At 44.2% G+C, this 20,494-nt stretch overlaps 1 protein-coding gene across 10 annotated transcripts in view; it reads left to right on the top strand.

The window, feature by feature from the left end:
* The window catches only part of FMNL2 (formin like 2), a 344,928-nt gene that overhangs the window by 277,404 nt on the left and 47,030 nt on the right, over positions 1–20,494 (top strand). For all 10 annotated transcript variants that reach the window (XM_072122505.1, XM_072122503.1, XM_072122510.1 and 7 more), the window contains 5 exons: positions 5,723–5,791; positions 12,440–12,520; positions 13,521–13,650; positions 18,543–18,706; positions 19,600–19,701. In XM_072122505.1, coding sequence (XP_071978606.1) covers positions 5,723–5,791; positions 12,440–12,520; positions 13,521–13,650; positions 18,543–18,706; positions 19,600–19,701 — 546 coding nt within the window. The remainder of the gene's footprint in view (positions 1–5,722; positions 5,792–12,439; positions 12,521–13,520; positions 13,651–18,542; positions 18,707–19,599; positions 19,702–20,494) is intronic.

Below are 20,494 nucleotides of genomic sequence, written 5' to 3'. Positions count from 1 at the left end.
GTACTGTATATGTATGGATGTGACTGTATAGATATGAATAGTACTGTATATGTATGGATGTGACTGTATAGATATGAATAGTACTGTATATGTATGGATGTGACTGTATAGATATGAATAGTACTGTATATGTATGGATGTGACTGTATATATGAATAGTACTGTATATGTATGGATGTGACTGTATAGATATGAATAGTACTGTATATGTATGGATGTGACTGTATAGATATGAATAGTACTGTATATGTATGGATGTGACTGTATAGATATGAATAGTACTGTATATGTATGGATGTGACTATATATATGAATAGTACTGTATATGTATGGATGTGACTATATATATGAATAGTACTGTATATGTATGGATGTGACTGTATAGATATGATATAGTACTGTATATGTATGGATGTGACTGTATAGATATGAATAGTACTGTATATGTATGGATGTGACTATATATATGAATAGTACTGTATATGTATGGATGTGACTGTATAGATATGATATAGTACTGTATATGTATGGATGTGACTGTATATATGAATAGTACTGTATATGTATGGATGTGACTGTATATATGAATAGTACTGTATATGTATGGATGTGACTATATATATGAATAGTACTGTATATGTATGGATGTGACTGTATATATGAATAGTACTGTATATGTATGGATGTGACTGTATATATGAATAGTACTGTATATGTATGGATGTGACTGTACATATGAATAGTACTGTATATGTATGGATGTGACTGTATATATGAAAAGTACTGTATATGTATGGATGTGACTGTATATATGAATAGTACTGTATATGTATGGATGTGACTGTATATATGAATAGTACTGTATATGTATGGATGTGAGTGTATATATGAATAGTACTGTATATGTATGGATGTGACTGTATAGATATGAATAGTACTGTATATGTATGGATGTGACTGTATAGATATGAATAGTACTGTATATGTATGGATGTGACTGTATAGATATGAATAGTACTGTATATGTATGGATGTGACTGTATAGATATGAATAGTACTGTATATGTATGGATGTGACTGTATAGATATGAATAGTACTGTATATGTATGGATGTGACTGTATAGATATGAATAGTACTGTATATGTATGGATGTGACTGTATAGATATGAATAGTACTGTATATGTATGGATGTGACTGTATAGATATGAATAGTACTGTATATGTATGGATGTGACTGTATATATGAATAGTACTGTATATGTATGGATGTGACTGTATAGATATGAATAGTACTGTATATGTATGGATGTGACTGTATAGATATGAATAGTACTGTATATGTATGGATGGGACTGTATAGATATGAATAGTACTGTATATGTATGGATGTGACTGTATATATGAATAGTACTGTATATGTATGGATGTGACTGTATAGATATGAATAGTACTGTATATGTATGGCTGTGACTGTATATATGAATAGTACTGTATATGTATGGATGTGACTATATATATGAATAGTACTGTATATGTATGGATGTGACTGTATAGATATGAATAGTACTGTATATGTATGAATGTGACTGTATAGATATGAATAGTACTGTATATGTATGGATGTGACTGTATAGATATGAATAGTACTGTATGTGACTATATAGATATGAATAGTACTGTATATGTATGGATGTGACTGTATAGATATGAATAGTACTGTATATGTATGGATGTGACTGTATATATGAATAGTACTGTATATGTATGAATGTGACTGTATAGATATGATATAGTACTGTATATGTATGGATGTGACTGTATAGATATGATATAGTACTGTATATGTATGGATGTGACTGTATATATGAATAGTACTGTATATGTATGGATGTGACTGTATATATGAATAGTACTGTATATGTATGAATGTGACTGTATAGATATGAATAGTACTGTATATGTATGGATGTGACTGTATATATGAATAGTACTGTATATGTATGGATGTGACTGTATATATGAATAGTACTGTATATGTATGGATGTGACTGTATATATGAATAGTACTGTATATGTATGGATGTGACTGTATATATGAATAGTACTGTATATGTATGGATGTGACTGTATAGATATGAATAGTACTGTATATGTATGGATGTGACTGTATATATGAATAGTACTGTATAAGTATGGATGTGACTGTATATATGAATAGTACTGTATATGTATGAATGTGACTGTATAGATATGAATAGTACTGTATATGTATGGATGTGACTGTATAGATATGATATAGTACTGTATATGTATGGATGTGACTGTATAGATATGATATAGTACTGTATATATATGGATGTGACTGTATAGATATGATATAGTACTGTATATATATGGATGTGACTGTATAGATATGATATAGTACTGTATATGTATGGATGTGACTGTATAGATATGATATAGTACTGTATATGTATGGATGTGACTGTATATATGAATAGTACTGTATATGTATGGATGTGACTGTATAGATATGAATAGTACTGTATATGTATGGACGTGACTGTATAGATATGAATAGTACTGTATATGTATGGATGTGACTGTATAGATATGAATAGTACTGTATGTGACTATATAGATATGAATAGTACTGTATATGTATGGATGTGACTATAGATATGAATAGTACTGTATATGTATGGATGTGACTGTATAGATATGAATAGTACTGTATATGTATGGATGTGACTGTATATATGAATAGTACTGTATATGTATGAATGTGACTGTATAGATATGAATAGTACTGTATATGTATGGATGTGACTGTATAGATATGAATAGTACTGTATATGTATGGATGTGACTGTATAGATATGAATAGTACTGTATATGTATGGATGTGACTGTATAGATATGATATAGTACTGTATATGTATGGATGTGACTGTATAGATATGATATAGTACTGTATATGTATGGATGTGACTGTATAGATATGAATAGTACTGTATATGTATGGATGTGACTGTATAGATATGAATAGTACTGTATATGTATGGATGTGACTGTATAGATATGATATAGTACTGTATATGTATGGATGTGACTGTATAGATATGAATAGTACTGTATATGTATGGATGTGACTGTATAGATATGAATAGTACTGTATATGTATGGATGTGACTGTATAGATATGAATAGTACTGTATATGTATGGATGTGACTGTATAGATATGAATAGTACTGTATATGTATGGATGTGACTGTATAGATATGAATAGTACTGTATATGTATGGATGTGACTGTATAGATATGAATAGTACTGTATATGTATGGATGTGACTGTATAGATATGAATAGTACTGTATATGTATGGATGTGACTGTATAGATATGAATAGTACTGTATATGTATGGATGTGACTGTATATATGAATAGTACTGTATATGTATGGATGTGACTGTATAGATATGAATAGTACTGTATATGTATGGATGTGACTGTATAGATATGAATAGTACTGTATATGTATGGATGTGACTGTATAGATATGAATAGTACTGTATATGTATGGATGTGACTGTATAGATATGATATAGTACTGTATATGTATGGATGTGACTGTATAGATATGAATAGTACTGTATATGTATGGATGTGACTGTATAGATATGATATAGTACTGTATATGTATGGATGTGACTGTATAGATATGATATAGTACTGTATATGTATGGATGTGACTGTATAGATATGATATAGTACTGTATATGTATGGATGTGACTGTATAGATATGATATAGTACTGTATATGTATGGATGTGACTGTATAGATATGATATAGTACTGTATATGTATGGATGTGACTGTATAGATATGAATAGTACTGTATATGTATGGATGTGACTGTATAGATATGAATAGTACTGTATATGTATGGATGTGACTGTATAGATATGATATAGTACTGTATATGTATGGATGTGACTGTATAGATATGATATAGTACTGTATATGTATGGATGTGACTGTATATATGAATAGTACTGTATATGTATGGATGTGACTGTATAGATATGAATAGTACTGTATATGTATGGATGTGACTGTATAGATATGATATAGTACTGTATATGTATGGATGTGACTGTATAGATATGATATAGTACTGTATATGTATGGATGTGACTGTATAGATATGATATAGTACTGTATATGTATGGATGTGACTGTATAGATATGATATAGTACTGTATATGTATGGATGTGACTGTATAGATATGAATAGTACTGTATATGTATGGATGTGACTGTATAGATATGAATAGTACTGTATATGTATGGATGTGACTGTATAGATATGATATAGTACTGTATATGTATGGATGTGACTGTATAGATATGAATAGTACTGTATATGTATGGATGTGACTGTATAGATATGAACAGTACTGTATATGTATGGATGTGACTGTATAGATATGATATAGTACTGTATATGTATGGATGTGACTGTATAGATATGATATAGTACTGTATATGTATGGATGTGACTGTATATATGAATAGTACTGTATATGTATGGATGTGACTGTATAGATATGAATAGTACTGTATATGTATGGATGTGACTGTATATATGAATAGTACTGTATATGTATGGATGTGACTGTATAGATATGAATAGTATTGTATATGTATGGATGTGACTGTATAGATATGATATAGTACTGTATATGTATGGATGTGACTGTATAGATATGATATAGTACTGTATATGTATGGATGTGACTGTATAGATATGATATAGTACTGTATATGTATGGATGTGACTGTATAGATATGAATAGTACTGTATATGTATGGATGTGACTGTATAGATATGAATAGTACTGTATATGTATGGATGTGACTGTATAGATATGATATAGTACTGTATATGTATGGATGTGACTGTATAGATATGAATAGTACTGTATATGTATGGATGTGACTGTATAGATATGAACAGTACTGTATATGTATGGATGTGACTGTATAGATATGATATAGTACTGTATATGTATGGATGTGGCTGTATAGATATGATATAGTACTGTATATGTATGGATGTGACTGTATAGATATGAATAGTACTGTATATGTATGGATGTGACTGTATAGATATGATATAGTACTGTATATGTATGGATGTGACTGTATAGATATGAATAGTACTGTATATGTATGGATGTGACTGTATATATGAATAGTACTGTATATGTATGGATGTGACTGTATATATGAATAGTACTGTATATGTATGGATGTGACTGTATATATGAATAGTACTGTATATGTATGGATGTGACTGTATATATGAATAGTACTGTATATGTATGGATGTGACTGTATATATATGAATAGTACTGTATATGTATAGATGTGACTGTATAGATATGAATAGTACTGTATATGTATGGATGTGACTGTATATATGAATAGTACTGTATATGTATGGATGTGACTGTATAGATATGATATAGTACTGTATATGTATGGATGTGACTGTATAGATATGAATAGTACTGTATATGTATGGATGTGACTGTATATATGAATAGTACTGTATATGTATGGATGTGACTGTATAGATATGAGTGTATGTGCAGTGTTACTGCTCTAGTATAAACATTGCCCTGATATTCTGTGACTTTTGTCTCTTTACAGCAACTTCACGCCATCATTGCTGCATCTGTTTCAATAAAATCATCTCAGAAACTAAAGAAGATCCTTGAGGTTTGTATGTGCTGTGTATGTATGATGGCTGTGTATGTATGATCTCTCTGTATGTATGATGGCCGTGTATGTACGATGGCAGTGTATGTAGGATGGCTGTGTATGTATGATCTCTCTGTATGTATGATGGCCGTGTATGTACGATGGCTGTGTATGTAGGATGGCCGTGTATGTATGACGGCTGTGTATGTATGATCTCTCTGTATGTATGACGGCTCTGTATGTATGATGGCTGTGTATGTATGACGGCACTGTATGTATGATGGCTCTGTATGTATGATGGCTCTGTATGTATGATGGCTCTGTATGTAGGATGGCTGTGTATGTATGACGGCTGTGTATGTATGATGGCTGTGTATGTATGACGGCACTGTATGTATGATGGCTCTGTATGTATGATGGCTGTGTATGTATGACGGCTCTGTATGTATGACGGCTGTGTATGTATGACGGCACTGTATGTATGATGGCTCTGTATGTATGATGGCTCTGTATGTATGATGGCTCTGTATGTATGATGGCTGTGTATGTACGATGGCTGTGTATGTATGATGGCTGTGTATGTATGATGGCCGTGTATGTATGATCTCTCTGTATGTATGATCTCTCTGTATGTATGATGGCTCTGTATGTATGATGGCTCTGTATGTATGATGGCTCTGTATGTGGGATGGCTGTGTATGTACGATGGCTGTGTATGTACGATGGCTGTGTATGTACGATGGCTGTGTATGTACGATGGCTCTGTATGTAGGATGGCTGTGTATGTACGATGGCTCTGTATGTAGGATCTCTCTGTATGTATGATGGCTGTGTATGTACGATGGCTGTGTATGTATGATGGCTGTGTATGTATGATGGCTGTGTATGTATGATGGCTGTGTATGTATGATGGCTGTGTATGTACGATGGCTGTGTATGTACGATGGCTGTGTATGTACGATGGCTGTGTATGTACGATGGCTGTGTATGTATGATCTCTCTGTATGTATGATGGCTCTGTATGTACGATGGCTCTGTATGTACGATGGCTGTGTATGTACGATGGCTCTGTATGTAGGATGGCTCTGTATGTAGGACGGCTGTGTATGTACGATGGCACTGTATGTACGATGGCTGTGTATGTATGATGGCTCTGTATGTACGATGGCTCTGTATGTACGATGGCTGTGTATGTATGATGGCTCTGTATGTATGATGGCTCTGTATGTAGGATGGCTCTGTATGTAGGATGGCTGTGTATGTAGGATGGCTGTGTATGTATGATGGCTGTGTATGTATGATGGCTGTGTATGTATGATGGCTGTGTATGTACGACGGCTGTGTATGTACGACGGCTGTGTATGTACGATGGCTGTGTATGTATGATGGCTGTGTATGTATGATGGCTGTGTATGTATGATGGCTGTGTATGTATGACGGCTGTGTATGTATGATGGCCGTGTATGTAGGATGGCTGTGTATGTATGATGGCTGTGTATGTATGATGGCTGTGTATGTAGGATGGCTGTGTATGTAGGATGGCTGTGTATGTATGATGGCTGTGTATGTAGGATGGCCGTGTATGTATGACGGCTGTGTATGTATGACGGCTGTGTATGTATGATCTCTCTGTATGTACGATGGCTGTGTATGTATGATGGCTGTGTATGTACGATGGCTGTGTATGTATGACGGCTGTGTATGTATGATGGCAGTGTATGTATGATGGCAGTGTATGTATGATCTCTCTGTATGTATGATGGCCGTGTATGTAGGATGGCTGTGTATGTATGATGGCTGTGTATGTATGATGGCCGTGTATGTAGGATGGCTGTGTATGTATGATGGCTGTGTATGTATGATGGCCGTGTATGTAGGATGGCTGTGTATGTATGATGGCCGTGTATGTATGATGGCTGTGTATGTATGATGGCCGTGTATGTATGATGGCCGTGTATGTATGATGGCCGTGTATGTATGATGGCCGTGTATGTATGATGGCCGTGTATGTAGGATGGCCGTGTATGTAGGATGGCCGTGTATGTATGATGGCCGTTTATGTATGATGGCTGTGTATGTATGATGGCTGTGTATGTATGATGGCTGTGTATGTAGGATGGCTGTGTATGTAGGATGGCTGTGTATGTAGGATGGCTGTGTATGTAGGATGGCTGTGTATGTATGATGGCTGTGTATGTATGACGGCTGTGTATGTATGACGGCCGTGTATGTATGACGGCCGTGTATGTATGACGGCCGTGTATGTATGACGGCCGTGTATGTAGGATGGCCGTGTATGTATGATGGCCGTGTATGTATGATGGCGGTGTATGTATGATGGCGGTGTATGTATGATGGCCGTGTATGTATGATGGCCGTGTATGTAGGATGGCCGTGTATGTAGGATGGCCGTGTATGTATGATGGCCGTGTATGTATGATGGCCGTGTATGTATGATGGCCGTGTATGTAGGATGGCCGTGTATGTAGGATGGCCGTGTATGTATGATGGCCGTGTATGTATGATGGCCGTGTATGTATGATGGCCGTGTATGTAGGATGGCCGTGTATGTAGGATGGCCGTGTATGTATGATGGCCGTGTATGTATGATGGCCGTGTATGTATGATGGCCGTGTATGTAGGATGGCCGTGTATGTAGGATGGCCGTGTATGTATGATGGCCGTGTATGTATGATGGCCGTGTATGTATGATGGCCGTGTATGTATGATGGCCGTGTATGTAGGATGGCTGTGTATGTAGGATGGCTGTGTATGTATGATGGCTGTGTATGTATGATGGCTGTGTATGTATGACGGCTGTGTATGTATGACGGCCGTGTATGTATGACGGCCGTGTATGTAGGATGGCCGTGTATGTACGATGGCTGTGTATGTACGATGGCTGTGTATGTACGATGGTGGTGTATGTACGATGGCGGTGTATGTACGATGGCGGTGTATGTACGATGGCGGTGTATGTATGATGGCTGTGTATGTATGATCTCTCTGTATGTATGATGGCTGTGTATGTATGATGGCTGTGTATGTATGACGGCTGTGTATGTATGACGGCTCTGTATGTATGACGGCTCTGTATGTATGACGGCTCTGTATGTATGATCTCTCTGTATGTATGATGGCTGTGTATGTATGACGGCTGTGTATGTATGACGGCTGTGTATGTATGACGGCTCTGTATGCATGACGGCTGTGTATGTATGATGGCTGTGTATGTATGATGGCTGTGTATGTATGATGGCTGTGTATGTATGATGGCTGTGTATGTATGACGGCTGTGTATGTATGACGGCTGTGTATGTATGACGGCTGTGTATGTATGATGGCTCTGTATGTATGATCTCTCTGTATGTAGGATGGCTGTGTATGTACGATGGCTGTGTATGTATGATCTCTCTGTATGTATGATGGCTCTGTATGTACGATGGCTCTGTATGTACGATGGCTGTGTATGTACGATGGCTCTGTATGTAGGATGGCTCTGTATGTAGGACGGCTGTGTATGTACGATGGCACTGTATGTACGATGGCTGTGTATGTATGATGGCTCTGTATGTACGATGGCTCTGTATGTACGATGGCTGTGTATGTATGATGGCTCTGTATGTATGATGGCTCTGTATGTAGGATGGCTCTGTATGTAGGATGGCTGTGTATGTAGGATGGCTGTGTATGTATGATGGCTGTGTATGTATGATGGCTGTGTATGTATGATGGCTGTGTATGTACGACGGCTGTGTATGTACGACGGCTGTGTATGTACGATGGCTGTGTATGTATGATGGCTGTGTATGTATGATGGCTGTGTATGTATGATGGCTGTGTATGTATGACGGCTGTGTATGTATGATGGCCGTGTATGTAGGATGGCTGTGTATGTATGATGGCTGTGTATGTATGATGGCTGTGTATGTAGGATGGCTGTGTATGTAGGATGGCTGTGTATGTATGATGGCTGTGTATGTAGGATGGCCGTGTATGTATGACGGCTGTGTATGTATGACGGCTGTGTATGTATGATCTCTCTGTATGTACGATGGCTGTGTATGTATGATGGCTGTGTATGTACGATGGCTGTGTATGTATGACGGCTGTGTATGTATGATGGCAGTGTATGTATGATGGCAGTGTATGTATGATCTCTCTGTATGTATGATGGCCGTGTATGTAGGATGGCTGTGTATGTATGATGGCTGTGTATGTATGATGGCCGTGTATGTAGGATGGCTGTGTATGTATGATGGCTGTGTATGTATGATGGCCGTGTATGTAGGATGGCTGTGTATGTATGATGGCCGTGTATGTATGATGGCTGTGTATGTATGATGGCCGTGTATGTATGATGGCCGTGTATGTATGATGGCCGTGTATGTATGATGGCCGTGTATGTATGATGGCCGTGTATGTATGATGGCCGTGTATGTAGGATGGCCGTGTATGTAGGATGGCCGTGTATGTAGGATGGCCGTGTATGTATGATGGCCGTGTATGTATGATGGCCGTGTATGTAGGATGGCCGTGTATGTAGGATGGCCGTGTATGTATGATGGCTGTTTATGTATGATGGCTGTGTATGTATGATGGCTGTGTATGTAGGATGGCTGTGTATGTAGGATGGCTGTGTATGTATGATGGCTGTGTATGTATGACGGCTGTGTATGTATGACGGCTGTGTATGTATGACGGCCGTGTATGTATGACGGCCGTGTATGTATGACGGCCGTGTATGTATGACGGCCGTGTATGTATGACGGCCGTGTATGTAGGATGGCTGTGTATGTATGATGGCTGTGTATGTATGATGGCTGTGTATGTATGATGGCGGTGTATGTATGATGGCCGTGTATGTATGATGGCCGTGTATGTAGGATGGCCGTGTATGTATGATGGCCGTGTATGTATGATGGCCGTGTATGTATGATGGCCGTGTATGTAGGATGGCCGTGTATGTAGGATGGCCGTGTATGTATGATGGCCGTGTATGTATGATGGCCGTGTATGTATGATGGCTGTGTATGTAGGATGGCTGTGTATGTAGGATGGCTGTGTATGTATGATGGCTGTGTATGTATGACGGCTGTGTATGTATGACGGCCGTGTATGTATGACGGCCGTGTATGTATGACGGCCGTGTATGTAGGATGGCTGTGTATGTATGATGGCTGTGTATGTATGATGGCGGTGTATGTACGATGGCGGTGTATGTACGATGGCTGTGTATGTACGATGGCTGTGTATGTACGATGGTGGTGTATGTACGATGGCGGTGTATGTACGATGGCGGTGTATGTACGATGGCGGTGTATGTATGATGGCTGTGTATGTATGATCTCTCTGTATGTATGATGGCTGTGTATGTATGACGGCTGTGTATGTATGACGGCTCTGTATGTATGACGGCTCTGTATGTATGACGGCTCTGTATGTATGATCTCTCTGTATGTATGATGGCTGTGTATGTATGACGGCTGTGTATGTATGACGGCTGTGTATGTATGACGGCTCTGTATGCATGACGGCTGTGTATGTATGACGGCTGTGTATGTATGATGGCTGTGTATGTATGATGGCTGTGTATGTATGATGGCTGTGTATGTATGACGGCTGTGTATGTATGACGGCTGTGTATGTATGACGGCTGTGTATGTATGATGGCTCTGTATGTATGATCTCTCTGTATGTAGGATGGCAGTGTATGTATGATGGCTGTGTATGTACGATGGCTGTGTATGTATGATGGCTGTGTATGTACGATGGCAGTGTATGTAGGATGGCTGTGTATGTATGATGGCTGTGTATGTATGATGGCTGTGTATGTATGATGGCTGTGTATGTATGATCTCTCTGTATGTATGATGGCTGTGTATGTATGATGGCTGTGTATATATGACGGCTGTGTATGTATGACGGCTCTGTATGTATGACGGCTCTGTATGTATGACGGCTCTGTATGTATGATCTCTCTGTATGTATGATGGCTGTGTATGTATGACGGCTGTGTATGTATGACGGCTGTGTATGTATGACGGCTCTGTATGCATGACGGCTGTGTATGTATGACGGCTGTGTATGTATGATGGCTGTGTATGTATGATGGCTGTGTATGTATGATGGCTGTGTATGTATGACGGCTGTGTATGTATGACGGCTGTGTATGTATGACGGCTGTGTATGTATGATGGCTCTGTATGTATGATCTCTCTGTATGTAGGATGGCAGTGTATGTATGATGGCTGTGTATGTACGATGGCTGTGTATGTATGATGGCTGTGTATGTACGATGGCAGTGTATGTAGGATGGCTGTGTATGTATGATGGCTGTGTATGTATGATGGCTGTGTATGTATGATGGCTGTGTATGTACGATGGCTGTGTATGTATGATGGCTGTGTATGTACGATGGCTGTGTATGTATGATGGCTGTGTATGTAGGATGGCTGTGTATGTATGATGGCTGTGTATGTACGATGGCTGTGTATGTACGATGGCTGTGTATGTACGATGGCTGTGTATGTACGATGGCTGTGTATGTACGATGGCTGTGTATGTATGATGGCTGTGTATGTATGATGGCTGTGTATGTATGATGGCTGTGTATGTATTTTGTTGCTGTCTGATCTTTCTATGATTTTCATTTTTATTGTGCAGATTATTTTGGCTCTTGGAAATTATATGAACAGCAGTAAACGTGGCGCCGTCTACGGCTTCAAACTTCAAAGCTTGGACCTGGTAAGTGCAGAGTAACATATTATCAGCAGGCGCTGGTTCTGGTCCAACCATCGGAATAAATAACATGTGATCTGCCTGCAGTCACCACTAGGGGGAGCTTCCTGCAGACTGGGTTGTTATAGAGCAAATAATAACGTGATCTGCCTGCAGTCACCACTAGGGGGAGCTTCCTGCAGACTGGGTTGTTATAGAGCAAATAATAACATGTGATCTGCCTGCAGTCACCACTAGGGGGAGCTTCCTGCAGACTGGGTTGTTATAGAGCAAATAATAACATGTGATCTGCCTGCAGTCACCACTAGGGGGAGCTTCCTGCAGACTGGGTTGTTATAGAGCAAATAATAACATGTGATCTGCCTGCAGTCACCACTAGGGGGAGCTTCCTGCAGACTGGGTTGTTATAGAGCAAATAATAACATGTGATCTGCCTGCAGTCACCACTAGGGGGAGCTTCCTGCAGACTGGGTTGTTATAGAGCAAATAATAACATGTGATCTGCCTGCAGTCACCACTAGGGGGAGCTTCCTGCAGACTGGGTTGTTATAGAGCAGTGGTGGTGTTTGGCACTCCGAGCCCTTTCTGTGGGCACCCCGTCCATCGCCCCTGCTGTCAGTGATATATTAAAGTGACTTACTTGGCTTCTTGGGACTGTAAGAAGAGGGGACTGTGTAGACAGGACCTAATGATCTCTGGAGGACCTCCTGCTGCCCCATGATTCTCTGTGTACAGAGGAAGAAGCTACAATGATGTAAATCCTCCGGAGGCCGGGAAGATTGAACGTTGTAGAAGAACGAGGAGCAATAAGTTACTGCTCTAATTTTTGTTTGGCCCCTCGCGATAAATGAGGGGGGTTTGGGTTTGCAGTTTGGGCTCTCGGTCGCTGAAAGGTTCCCCATCACTGGATGAGCAGTGAGCGCCCCCTGGTGGCAGACTATTGTTTCTATTGTTATGGGATTTATTACATTGTATCATTTTCCTCTCATTGTCTTCCTGTTCTCAGCTTCTAGATACAAAGTCCACGGACAGGAAACAGACGTTACTGCACTATATCTCCAACATAGTCCGGGAGAAGTACTCACAAGTCGCCCGATTCTACAACGAGCTCCATTACGTGGAGAAAGCTGCGGCAGGTAATGTTACTGGTGGTGGGGCTGCGGCAGGTAATGTTACTGGTGGTGGGGCTGCGGCAGGTAATATTACTGGCGGTGGGGCTGCGGCAGGTAATGTTACTGGTGGTGGGGCTGCGGCAGGTAATGTTACTGGTGGTGGGGCTGCGGCAGGTAATGTTACTGGCGGTGGGGCTGCGGCAGGTAATGTTACTGGGGGTGGGGCTGCGGCAGGTAATGTTACTGGTGGTGGGGCTGCGGCAGGTAATGTTACTGGTGGTGGGGCTGCGGCAGGTAATGTTACTGGTGGTGGGGCTGCGGCAGGTAATGTTACTGGTGGTGGGGCTGCGGCAGGTAATGTTACTGGCGGTGGGGCTGCGGCAGGTAATGTTACTGGTGGTGGGGCTGCGGCAGGTAATGTTACTGGCGGTGGGGCTGCGGCAGGTAATGTTACTGGTGGTGGGGCTGCGGCAGGTAATGTTACTGGTGGTGGGGCTGCGGCAGGTAATGTTACTGGTGGTGGGGCTGCGGCAGGTAATGTTACTGGTGGTGGGGCTGCGGCAGGTAATGTTACTGGTGGTGGGGCTGCGGCAGGTAATGTTACTGGTGGTGGGGCTGCGGCAGGTAATGTTACTGGTGGTGTGGCTGCGGCAGGTAATGTTACTGGTGGTGGGGCTGCGGCAGGTAATGTTACTGGCGGTGGGGCTGCGGCAGGTAATGTTACTGGTGGTGGGGCTGCGGCAGGTAATGTTACTGGCGGTGGGGCTGCGGCAGGTAATGTTACTGGTGGTGGGGCTGCGGCAGGTAATGTTACTGGTGGTGGGGCTGCGGCAGGTAATGTTACTGGTGGTGTGGCTGCGGCAGGTAATGTTACTGGTGGTGGGGCTGCGGCAGGTAATGTTACTGGCGGTGGGGCTGCGGCAGGTAATGTTACTGGTGGTGGGGCTGCGGCAGGTAATGTTACTGGTGGTGGGGCTGCGGCAGGTAATGTTACTGGTGGTGGGGCTGCGGCAGGTAATGTTACTGGTGGTGGGGCTGCGGCAGGTAATGTTACTGGTGGTGGGGCTGCGGCAGGTAATGTTACTGGCGGTGGGGCTGCGGCAGGTAATGTTACTGGTGGTGGGGCTGCGGCAGGTAATGTCACTGGTGGTGGGGCTGCGGCAGGTAATGTTACTGGGGGTGGGGCTGCGGCAGGTAATGTCACTGGCGGTGGGGCTGCGGCAGGTAATGTTACTGGCGGTTGGGCTGCGGCCGGTAATGTTACTGGGGGTGGGGCTGCGGCAGGTAATGTTACTGGGGGTGGGGCTGCGGCAGGTAATGTTACTGGTGGTGGGGCTGCGGCAGGTAATGTTACTGGTGATGGGGCTGCGGCAGGTAATGTTACTGGTGGTGGGGCTGCGGCAGGTAATGTTACTGGTGGTGGGGCTGCGACAGGTAATGTTACTGGTGGTGGGGCTGCGGCAGGTAATTTTACTGCTGATGGGGCTGCGGCAGGTAATTTTACTGCTGATGGGGCTGCGGCAGGTAATGTTACTGGTGGTGGGGCTGCGGCAGGTATTGTTACTGGGGGTGGGGCTGCGGCAGGTAATGTTTCTGGCGGTTGGGCTGCGGCCGGTAATGTTACTGGGGGTGGGGCTGCGGCAGGTAATGTTACTGGCGGTGGGGCTGCGGCAGGTAATGTTACTGGTGGTGGGGCTGCGGCAGGTAATGTTACTGGCGGTGGGGCTGCGGCAGGTAATGTTACTGGTGGTGGGGCTGCGGCAGGTAATGTTACTGGTGGTGGGGCTGCGGCAGGTAATGTTACTGGTGGTGGGGCTGCGGCAGGTAATGTTACTGGTGGTGGGGCTGCGGGTAATGTTACTGGTGGTGGGGCTGCGGCAGGTAATGTTACTGGTGATGGGGCTGCGGCAGGTAATGTTACTGGTGGTGGGGCTGCGGCAGGTAATGTTACTGGTGGTGGGGCTGCGGCAGGTAATGTTACTGGTGGTGGGGCTGCGGCAGGTAATGTTACTGGTGGTGGGGCTGCGGGTAATGTTACTGGTGGTGGGGCTGCGGCAGGTAATGTTACTGGTGATGGGGCTGCGGCAGGTAATGTTACTGGTGGTGGGGCTGCGGCAGGTAATGTTACTGGTGGTGGGGCTGCGGCAGGTAATGTTACTGGTGGTGGGGCTGCGGCAGGTAATGTTACTGGTGGTGGGGCTGCGGCAGGTAATTTTACTGCTGGTGGGGCTGCGGCCGGTAATGTTACTGGTGGTGGGGCTGCGGCAGGTAATGTTACTGGCGGTGGGGCTGCGGCAGGTAATGTTACTGGTGGTGGGGCTGCGGCAGGTAATGTTACTGGGGGTGGGGCTGCGGCAGGTAATGTTACTGGCGGTGGGGCTGCGGCAGGTAATGTTACTGGTGGTGGGGCTGCGGCAGGTAATGTTACTGGTGGTGGGGCTGCGGCAGGTAATGTTACTGGGGGTGGGGCTGCGGCAGGTAATGTTACTGGCGGTGTGGCTGCGGCAGGTAATGTTACTGGCGGTGGGGCTGCGGCAGGTAATGTTACTGGCGGTGGGGCTGCGGCAGGTAATGTTACTGGCGGTGTGGCTGCGGCAGGTAATGTTACTGGCGGTGTGGCTGCGGCAGGTAATGTTACTGGCGGTGTGGCTGCGGCAGGTAATGTTACTGGTGGTGTGGCTGCGGCAGGTAATGTTACTGGTGGTGGGGCTGCGGCAGGTAATGTTACTGGTGGTGTGGCTGCGGCAGGTAATGTTACTGGTGGTGGGGCTGCGGCAGGTAATGTTACTGGTGATGGGGCTGGGGCAGGTAATGTTACTGGTGGTGGGGCTGCGGCAGGTAATGTTACTGGTGGTGTGGCTGCGGCAGGTAATGTTACTGGCGGTGGGGCTGCGGCAGGTAATGTTACTGGTGGTGGGGCTGCGGGAGTTAATGTTACTGTCGGTGGGGCTGCGGCAGGTAATGTTACTGGTGGTGGGGCTGCGGCAGGTAATGTTACTGGTGGTGTGGCTGCGGCAGGTAATGTTACTGGCGGTGGGGCTGCGGCAGGTAATGTTACTGGTGGTGGGGCTGCGGCAGGTAATGTTACTGGTGGTGTGGCTGCGGCAGGTAATGTTACTGGCGGTGGGGCTGCGGCAGGTAATGTTACTGGTGGTGGGGCTGCGGCAGGTAATGTTACTGGCGGTGGGGCTGCGGCAGGTAATGTTACTGGTGGTGGGGCTGCGGCAGGTAATGTTACTGGCGGTGTGGCTGCGGCAGGTAATGTTACTGGTGGTGGGGCTGCGGCAGGTAATGTTACTGGTGGTGTAGCTGCGGCAGGTAATATTACTGGGGGTGGGGCTGCGGCAGGTAATGTTACTGGTCGTGTAGCTGCGGCAGGTAATGTTACTGGTGGTGGGGCTGCGGCAGGTAATGTTACTGGCGGTGGGGCTGCGGCAGGTAATGTTACTGGCGGTGGGGCTGCGGCAGGTAATGTTACTGGCGGTGGGGCTGCGGCAGGTAATGTTACTGGCGGTGGGGCTGCGGCAGGTAATGTTACTGGCGGTGGGGCTGCGGCAGGTAATGTTACTGGCGGTGGGGCTGCGGCAGGTAATGTTACTGGTGGTGTGGCTGCGGCAGGTAATGTTACTGGTGGTGGGGCTGCGGCAGGTAATGTTACTGGCGGTGGGGCTGCGGCAGGTAATGTTACTGGCGGTGGGGCTGCGGCAGGTAATGTTACTGGCGGTGGGGCTGCGGCAGGTAATGTTACTGGCGGTGGGGCTGCGGCAGGTAATGTTACTGGCGGTGGGGCTGCGGCAGGTAATGTTACTGGTGGTGTGGCTGCGGCAGGTAATGTTACTGGTGGTGGGGCTGCGGCAGGTAATGTTACTGGTGGTGGGGCTGCGGCAGGTAATGTTACTGGTGGTGTGGCTGCGGCAGGTAATGTTACTGGTGGTGGGGCTGCGGCAGGTAATGTTACTGGCGGTCTGGCTGCGGCAGGTAATGTTACTGGTGGTGGGGCTGCGGCAGGTAATGTTAATGGCGGTGGGGCTGCGGCAGGTAATGTTACTGGGGGTGGGGCTGCGGCAGGTAATGTTACTGGTGGTGGGGCTGCGGCAGGTAATGTTACTGGCGGTGGGGCTGCGGCAGGTAATGTTACTGGCGGTGGGGCTGCGGCAGGTAATGTTACTGGCGGTGGGGCTGCGGCAGGTAATGTTACTGGCGGTGTGGCTGCGGCAGGTAATGTTACTGGTGGTGGGGCTGCGGCAGGTAATGTTACTGGTGGTGGGGCTGCGGCAGGTAATGTTACTGGTGGTGGGGCTGCGGCAGGTAATGTTACTGGCGGTGGGGCTGCGGCAGGTAATGTTACTGGCGGTGGGGCTGCGGCAGGTAATGTTACTGGTGGTGGGGCTGCGGCAGGTAATGTTACTGGTGGTGGGGCTGCGGCAGGTAATGTTACTGGCGGTGGGGCTGCGGCAGGTAATGTTACTGGTGGTGGGGCTGCGGCAGGTAATGTTACTGGTGATGGGGCTGCGGCAGGTAATGTTACTGGGGGTGGGGCTGCGGCAGGTAATGTTACTGGTGGTGGGGCTGCGGCAGGTAATGTTACTGGTGATGGGGCTGCGGCAGGTAATGTTACTGGGGGTGGGGCTGCGGCAGGTAATGTTACTGGTGGTGTAGCTGCGGCAGGTAATGTTACTGGGGGTGGGGCTGCGGCAGGTAATGTTACTGGGGGTGGGGCTGCGGCAGGTAATGTTACTGGGATGATTCTAAGATTAAAGGGATGTTTCATACTTGGCCTTTCAGACTAGTCTCAGTTACATCCTTTGTATAATGTGGTGTCATCGCCCTCCTCAGGTCGTACTTAGGAAGTGCAGCTGTGCAGATTCTGTGGCCCCGCTGTTACCCGCTAATCGCTGTTATCTGCTCCCCTCCAGTTTCTCTAGAAAACGTTCTTCTGGATGTAAAAGAACTTCAGCGAGGGATGGATCTGACCAAGAGAGAATACACCATGCACGACCACAACCTGATGCTCAAGGACTTCATCCAGAATAGCGAAGGACGACTGAAGAAGCTGCAAGACGATGCCAAGATCTCACAGGTAACTCGGGGGTTAATGGTCCTCATCGGGACATCATTGTGCCACATGGAGAAAGTTCTACGGAAGACCCAGCAGGACCAGGAGAAGGTCCAAGAGAAGGTCCAAGAGAAGGTCCAGGAGAAGACCCAGAGAAGGACCAGGAGAAGGTCCAGGAGAAGGTCCAGGAGAAGACCCAGAGAAGGACCAGGAGAAGGACCAGGAGAAGGACCCAGGAGAAGGACCCAGGAGAAGACCCAGAGAAGGACCAGGAGAAGGACCAGGAGAAGGACCCAGGAGAAGACCCAGAGAAGGACCAGGAGAAGGACCAGGAGAAGGACCCAGGAGAAGGACCCAGGAGAAGGCCCAAGAGAAGGACCAGGAGAAGGACCCAGGAGAAGGTCCCAGGAGAAGGACCCAGGAGAAGGTCCCAGGAGAAGGTCCCAGGAGAAGGTCCCAGGAGAAGACCCAGAGAAGGACCAGGAGAAGACCCAGGAGAAGGACCCAGGAGAAGGACCCAGGAGAAGACCCAGAGAAGGACCAGGAGAAGGACCAGGAGAAGGTCCAGGAGAAGGACCCAGAGAAGGTCCAGGAGAAGGACCCAGGAGAAGGACCCAGAGAAGGACCAGGAGAAGGACCAGGAGAAGGTCCAGGAGAAGGACCCAGAGAAGGTCCAGGAGAAGGACCAGGAGAAGGACCAGGAGAAGGACCCAGAGAAGGACCAGGAGAAGGTCCAGGAGAAGGACCCAGAGAAGGTCCAGGAGAAGGTCCAGGAGAAGGACCCAGAGAAGGTCCAGGAGAAGGACCCAGAGAAGGTCCAGGAGAAGGACCCAGGAGAAGGACCAGGATAAGAACCAGAAGAAGGTCCAGGAGCCAGGACCTGCAGCCTCTCACTGTCTCTTCTTGTTTTTTCCCAGGACGCCTTCGACGATGTAGTCAAATATTTTGGGGAAAATCCTAAAACCAACCCTCCGTCTGTGTTCTTCCCTGTTTTCGTCAGATTTGTGAAAGCTTATAAGGTGCGATACTCTGCAGCGTCCATCTATTATCTATCATCTGTTATCTATTATCTATCATCTATTATCTCTCATCTATTATCTATTATCTATCATCTATCATCTATTATCTATCATCTATTATCTATTATCTATCATCTATTATCTATCATCTATTATCTATTATCTATCATCTATTATCTCTCATCTATTATCTATCATCTATTATCTATCATCTATTATCTATTATATATCATCTATTATCTATTATCTATCATCTATTATCTCTCATCTATTATCTATCATCTATTATCTATTATCTATCATCTATTATCTATCATCTATTATCTCTCATCTATTATCTATCATCTATTATCTATTATCTCTCATCTATTATCTATCATCTATTATCTCTCATCTATTATCTATTATCTATCATCTATTATCTATCATCTATTATCTATCATCTATTATCTATTATCTATCATCTATTATCTATTATCTATCATCTATTATCTATTATCTATCATCTATTATCTATTATCTATCATCTATTATCTATTATCTATTATCTATCATCTATTATCTATCATCTATTATCTATCATCTATTATCTATTATCTATCATCTATTATCTATTATCTATCATCTATTATCTATTATCTATCATCTATTATCTATTATCTATCATCTATTATCTATCATCTATTATCTATCATCTATTATCTATTATCTATCATCTATTATCTCTCATCTATTATCTATCATCTATTATCTATTATCTATTATATATCATCTATTATCTATTATCTATCAT

Source organism: Engystomops pustulosus, chromosome 8, assembly GCF_040894005.1.
Source record: "Engystomops pustulosus chromosome 8, aEngPut4.maternal, whole genome shotgun sequence".
Taxonomy (NCBI): Eukaryota; Metazoa; Chordata; class Amphibia; order Anura; family Leptodactylidae; genus Engystomops; species Engystomops pustulosus.
The sequence above is the reverse complement of the archived record's forward strand: the minus strand, read 5'-3'. Positions and strand labels throughout refer to the sequence as shown.